At 36.2% G+C, this 6,237-nt stretch overlaps 1 protein-coding gene across 2 annotated transcripts in view; it reads left to right on the top strand.

Annotated features, from left to right (window-relative positions):
* The window catches only part of STK31 (serine/threonine kinase 31), a 117,488-nt gene that overhangs the window by 107,449 nt on the left and 3,802 nt on the right, over window positions 1-6,237 (top strand). The window contains exon 23 of one of the 2 annotated variants that reach the window (XM_006832209.1): window positions 3,609-3,677. The exons of the other annotated variant lie outside the window; for it this stretch is intronic. Coding sequence (XP_006832272.1) covers window positions 3,609-3,677 — 69 coding nt within the window. The remainder of the gene's footprint in view (window positions 1-3,608; window positions 3,678-6,237) is intronic. 2 annotated transcript variants of the gene reach the window in all.

The following is a 6,237-nucleotide window of genomic DNA, read 5'->3' as shown; positions in this document are numbered from 1 at the left end:
ATTGGCAAAGGGGCAGCATCAATGGGCTCAAGTGTGACAACAATTTTGAGGTTGGCCCAGGACTGGGCTGTGTTTTGTTCTGTTGTACATAGGGTCATTATGGGTTGGTACCGACTTGATGGCACATAACAACATCTTCAGTAACAATCTATGAGTGGGCTTCAAAAAGTTGTGGAAACTTTTTTTTGAACCCCTCTTGTTTTAGTAGTTATCAGCTCTAACATCCTCTCACCAGAGTATCAGACTTTTGTATGAGAGTTACTTTAATTAATTTGATACCTCACATGGTTCTAGAAAGGATATAGGGCATTTCACAGAGGGGCATTAAAACAGAGTAGATGAGAAAAAATAAAACTAATGATAGGAACATAAATTAGAACCATGAATGACAATACTACAAATGTACACCACAAAATCTATGTGGAGATCTTACTGTCCTTGTATAATGCGTGTGCTGCTTTTCCTCCTTTTTTATCCTTATAACATGTACTGAAAATGGACTATGGTCGTATTCAGTGGGCTTAGATATAACCTCCAAACAGTGTTCTTACAAAATAGTACTGATTGAATCATTAAAGTTGGCATATAAATGATGTTACTAGCCATAATTTGTGGCTGTATCCTGGTGTGGTGCTGTGAGTTAATGCTCTGTAAGCTGTTGGTTTTGTATATATGTGGGTTCATGCTCTGGATTACAAAGTTGATTTGAACTGCAAGGTTCAAACTCACCAGTTGCTCCTTGGAAACTTTATACAGGGTTGCTATGGGTTCACACCGATTCAGTGGCTCTTAACAACAACTAGCCATCCTTAATGAAAGTATTTTCTATGAATGGGCCACACAATTATTGCTAATATTTTTTACTAGCCATTATGAAAAAGGAAATCTAGTCTGTAGTAGAAATCATTATCCCCAAAGATCAGTTAGCCTAGCTATTTCCTTTAAAAGCTTTTTCTTTTTTTAAATTGTGGGAAGTTTTACATAAAATGAAAAAAAAAAATGCACATTTCAACCAGATTCAACCATTGTCAGTATGTAAGCACAGTTACAATGCGCTCAAACATAACAGCTATTGTGAAGATGGCCCAGGGTTAGGTAGTGTTCTGTTCTGTTATGCATTGGCTTGCTATGAGTCAGAGCTGGCTGGATAGAAGCTAACAACAGCATTCTTCATAATGAGTCTAAGGGCTTTCAAAGAGTATATAGTCATATTCGTATAGACCAAGTAACCCAAAATTTAAAAATCAAAAGTAGGTAAGCATATTGAATGCTTACTGCATGCTCTTTGCAAGTATGTAACAGTTTGATCTTTATGAGGAATTTGAGGCTTAGAAAAATTAGGTGGCTTATCCAGAATTTCAAGATTAGTAAGAAGTGAAACAAGTTCCAAATCCAGAAGTTGTGCCTCCGGAATCCTCACTATACTATTACCACCTTACTTTTTCTCCCTACCTTTTTTCACAAACAGGCTCTTGTAGACCCCTGAGCCAACACCTTTGTAGTCCTATTTGACTCTTCCAACTTGTCTCTATGTCTAGTTAATCAAGTCTTGCCATTTTTACTATCTTATGAATTCTCAGAGGAGCCCTGGTACTGTTGTGGGTTATGTGCTGAGCTGATAACCTCAAAATTATCATTTTAAATCCACCAGCCACTTCCAGGGAGAAAGATGAGGCTTTCTGCCTGGTGTGGCACTGTAGAATAAGCACTAGACTGCTAACCACAAGGTTGGTGGTTAAAATCCATCAGGCTGCTCCTCAGAAACACTATATAGTGTCACTATGAGTTGGAATTGACTAAGAGGCACTTAACAACAAAGATTTACAGCCTTGGAAACACTATACCAGATCGCTGTGAGTCAGAACTTACTCAAGGGCATGCAGCAGCAGCAGCAGCAGCATGAATTCTCAAATTTCTTTTCTTTCTCTCAAGCCACCATACTAGGTCAAGGTCTCTGTTCGTACCTGGCTTGTTTCAACAATCTTCTAACTCATCTGCAATCTTTAGTTTCCTTTATCTTGAGAGGGCATAGTTTGACTTTGTTATGTCAGAGTTTAGTCAAGAAAACAAGCCACCACTACTCTATATATTGTAGTTAAAAAGGCTTTTAATACAGGAATTAAAATTGTTTCCATTCAGTGGTAGGCCTGGAAGACTATTATAAGGGAAAGAGTCTACTATTCCAGCCTGTAGTACTTGAAGCAAGCAGATGGTTCTTAGGGTGTTTGTGTCATATTATTCACTCTGCCATCTCTGCTTTTTAACTGAGGTATTTAGACCATTTATGTTTAAGGTAATTAATGGTATATTAAGGCTTAAGTGTGCCATTTTATTGTTTAGTTTTTGTTGTTTATCTGTTATGTTTTGCCTTCTTGTGTTATTTGGGCATTTTTTTTAAGAGTCCATCTTGATTTATCTACAGTATTTTTGTTTTTAAAAGTTTTATTGTGAATTATGTGATAGTTTACATGGGAGAACATTAGTTCATCCTATCATATATAGTTTCTTTGCCATGGTTACAGTCCCCTCCATGCATCATCAACCAACCAAAGGATATACACTACAAGCCTGCCCCCCATGTCATCAGCACACAGCCCAAAAATATGGAGCACTTCATGAATTTGCGTGTCATCCTTGCGCAGGGGCCATACTAATCTTCTCTGTATTGTTCCAATTTTAGTATATGTGCTGCCTAAGCGAGCACTTATCTACAATATTTTTGAGTGTATAAACTTTTTTAGTAGTTGATTTGTGTATTACAATATTCATGTATTGTGGATCACAGTCTGCTTATATCAGTGTTTTACCTTCTTGAGTGACTTATAGAAACCTTACTTCCATTTAGGTTTCTTTACCTTTCTCACTTTTAAATATCGCTGCCTTGAGTATCAGATGGCATTACAATTTTTGTTTCAGTTATTACCTATGATTTAGAAAACTAATGACAATAGGGATAGTCTATAATACTTAACCTATAATTCTTCTCTTCCCTTTTTTTTCCTTCCTGGTACTCCAGTCTTCTTCCTTTTTAAAATTTCTTTTCATTTGAAAAACTTCCTTTAGCCAATTTAAAAGTTTATGTATTCTAATCAAAATTCTTTTAGTTTTTTCTTCATTTGAGAACGTCTTCATTAAGCTTTGGTTACTTTGATTTTGTTAGCTTGTAAGACGCCATGTCACTATGTTGTCCCTTCATTGCTGGCTTTATAACCAGTTTGCCTTCCTCTTTTAAACTTTCAGATTTCTTCTTTTGTGTTGTTTTCAGGCTTTAGTTGTACTCAGTGGATAGGAGCAAGATGAGACATGTAATAAAACATTGACAAATGAAATAATGAGATGTAAGGGATTTAACAAATTAATAAGGATAGGTTTATGCATAGGACATGAGTGGTCATTGGTTGGTAACTCTTGGGGCTGAGTGATATTGTATGAGAATCAGAATTCCTTTGTTTAGGTAAGAAGCTAAAAAAGTTTAACTTTCTCCTTCCATGAGTGTTGATTGTGGAACCAAGCAAGATGAAGTATTTGACAACTTCAGATGTTTCTCTATCTGTAGGAGCAGTATTTGGAACACTTGAAATATATTCATTTTCATTTTTCTTTTATAGCTTTCTGTTCAAAGCCAAGAATTGAAGACAAATGAAGATGGAATCCCAGAAGTGGATCAGTTTCATCTGGTATGCAACTTTTTTGGCATTTATTGGTTGTTCAGCTCTGCGGGCACAGTGTCTTAAGTTCTCGTGTGTTAACATATCAGCCACTCAGTGGACAAAAGACCTGACGATTTGCTGTTGTAAAAATTACAGCCTAAGAAACTGTTCTATGGGGCAGTTCTGTTGTGTCAGATAGGATCACTGTAAGTTGGGATCAGTTTGATGGCATACAACAATACCTACTAATATCTTATGAAGAGTTCCTGGGTTGTACAAATGATTAATGTGCTTGACTGCTAATTGAATGGTTGGAGGTTCACGTCCACCCAGAGACACCCTGAAAGAGAGGCTTGGCAGTCTACTTCTGAAAAATAAGCTCTTGAAACCCTGTGGAGCACTTTCTGCTAGTATGCAGAGGGTCACCGTGATTCAGTCTGGTTGGTTTGGTGTGTTCATATCTATGAAATGAGATTTTTGAAAACATATGTTAGAAATGATGCTCTAAAGCTTTGCCTGTACTTCGTGTCTTGTAGTAAAAAACATTTGAGACAATATTTGGAAGATTATGAAACTGCTTTCTATATATCTCTGTAGAGGGGAATAACAAAGAAGGTTGATAATGATTTACAACCTTAACTTGTTTTTCCTCAATTCTTAGGTTGCTATCCTCGATATTTTACTACTTTTTCAACATGGCAGCTTGTTTCATCTGACTTTCATAAGCAAATCATTGAAAGGACATTCCATTACTTTTATATGTTCTATTTGTCACAAGCAATTTACTAGGTCTAGGCCATGCTCAAGGGGAAGGGTAGGAATTAGATGGGGATTGTTGGGGAACATTTTAGAACTCTGCATGCCAGCTGTGTGCTAGGCATTCTGCTGCTACTGCTGCTGTTGTGTGCCTTCTAGTCAATTCTGACTCATAGCAATCTTATCTATCAGAGTAGAACTGCCTCAGAGTGTTTCCTAGGCCTGACACATTGTAGATGCTGAATAAAATTGATTGAATAAATGAATTTTGTTTTGTTACATGTTTTCTTGTTGTTAAATGCTCTTTATCTGCTACTTTTGTTCCTTATCTGCTTTGTTTCTGTTTCTCCCGTATATCTTTAATCCTTTTGGAATTCACTTACATATATGGTATGACGTAAGAATCTCATTTTTAGTATGTGAACAGATAGTTGATGTAGCTTCATTTATTTTAAATTCTTTTATCACTAATTAATAATGCCACTTGGGTTTTATGTCAAATTTCCATATATTCATGGACATTTTTCACTCTGTTGTATTCTACTGATTTATATATTCATCTATCACCAGTATGATATTGTTTTAAATGCTTTACCTTTATAAAGGGCTTTGGCTTTTCTCCTTTGCATTGGCTTCAGTATTGTCTTGAATAATTTATTGGCATTTTATTTTTCAATGAATTTTGGCATCAACTTGAAGTTCTCTTAAACCACTATCAAAACTTGAATTATGTTAAATTTTGCTGTTTATATTTAGATTTGATCCATTTGTACTTACTTTCATATTTGTATGAGGAATAGACTCAATTTTATTGTTTTCTACTGGGTATCTAATTGTGCCAACACCTCTTATTTTAAACAGTTACCTTTCCTCTCCTATTTGAAACGCCACCTTTTAAATAAACAACCAACTTGTAGTATGGTGCTGTGAATTAATGCACTGGAAAACCCTGTACAGGGTCGCTATTGGTCAGAAGCCACTTGGTGGCAATCAACAACAACAACAACATAGTTCTAGTTTTTCTGTTTTGTTCCATTGATTTCTTTATTCATATCTAGCACTGTGTTCTGTTACTTTTAGAGGCTTTGGTAATAGGTTTTAATATTTGGTGTAGGGATAGTTTTTTTCTCATTGCCATTTTTAATCAAATATTTCTGGCTATTCTTGCTTGTTATTTTTCAGACCTTTGCAGTCAACTCATCTAGTCTTAAGGATAAGAAACTGAATTTATTTGTATTGGAATCATTGTCAACTTTATAAATTAATATAAAATTAACACATTTATGATATGTATCTTTTTTGTGTGATAACACAAGATTTTTTACTTGTCCTAAATAGAATCTTGTGAAGATGCATTGTTTTTCCCCATTTTATTTCTGTATTAACTTTAGTTAAATTTGTACCTAGTAAAGGTACTAAATATAAATAGATTTAAAACCATTCTCTACAGAGTGCAGTTGTTGTTGTTAGGTGTCATCGACTTGGTACCGACTCATAGCGACCCTATGCACAGCAGAATGAAACACTGCCCGATCCTGGGCCAGCCTCACTACTGAGGCCACGCTTGAGTCCGTCCATGCTGCCACTTGGCCAGTTCATCTCGTTGGGGGGGTCTCTGACCCTCCACCTTACCAAACATGATATCCTTCTCCAGCGACTGGTCTTTCCTGACAATATGTCCAAAGTATGAGAGACGAAGTTTGGTCAACTTGGCCTCCAAGGAGCACTCTGGCTGCACTTCTTCCAAAACAGATCTGTTTGTTCTTTTGGCAGCCCATGGCACTTTCAATATTATCCTCCAACACCATAACTCAAAAGCATCAATTCTTCT

This window comes from Chrysochloris asiatica, unplaced genomic scaffold, assembly GCF_000296735.1.
Source record: "Chrysochloris asiatica unplaced genomic scaffold, ChrAsi1.0 scaffold00006, whole genome shotgun sequence".
NCBI classification, from domain to species: Eukaryota; Metazoa; Chordata; class Mammalia; order Afrosoricida; family Chrysochloridae; genus Chrysochloris; species Chrysochloris asiatica.
The sequence above is the reverse complement of the archived record's forward strand: the minus strand, read 5'-3'. Positions and strand labels throughout refer to the sequence as shown.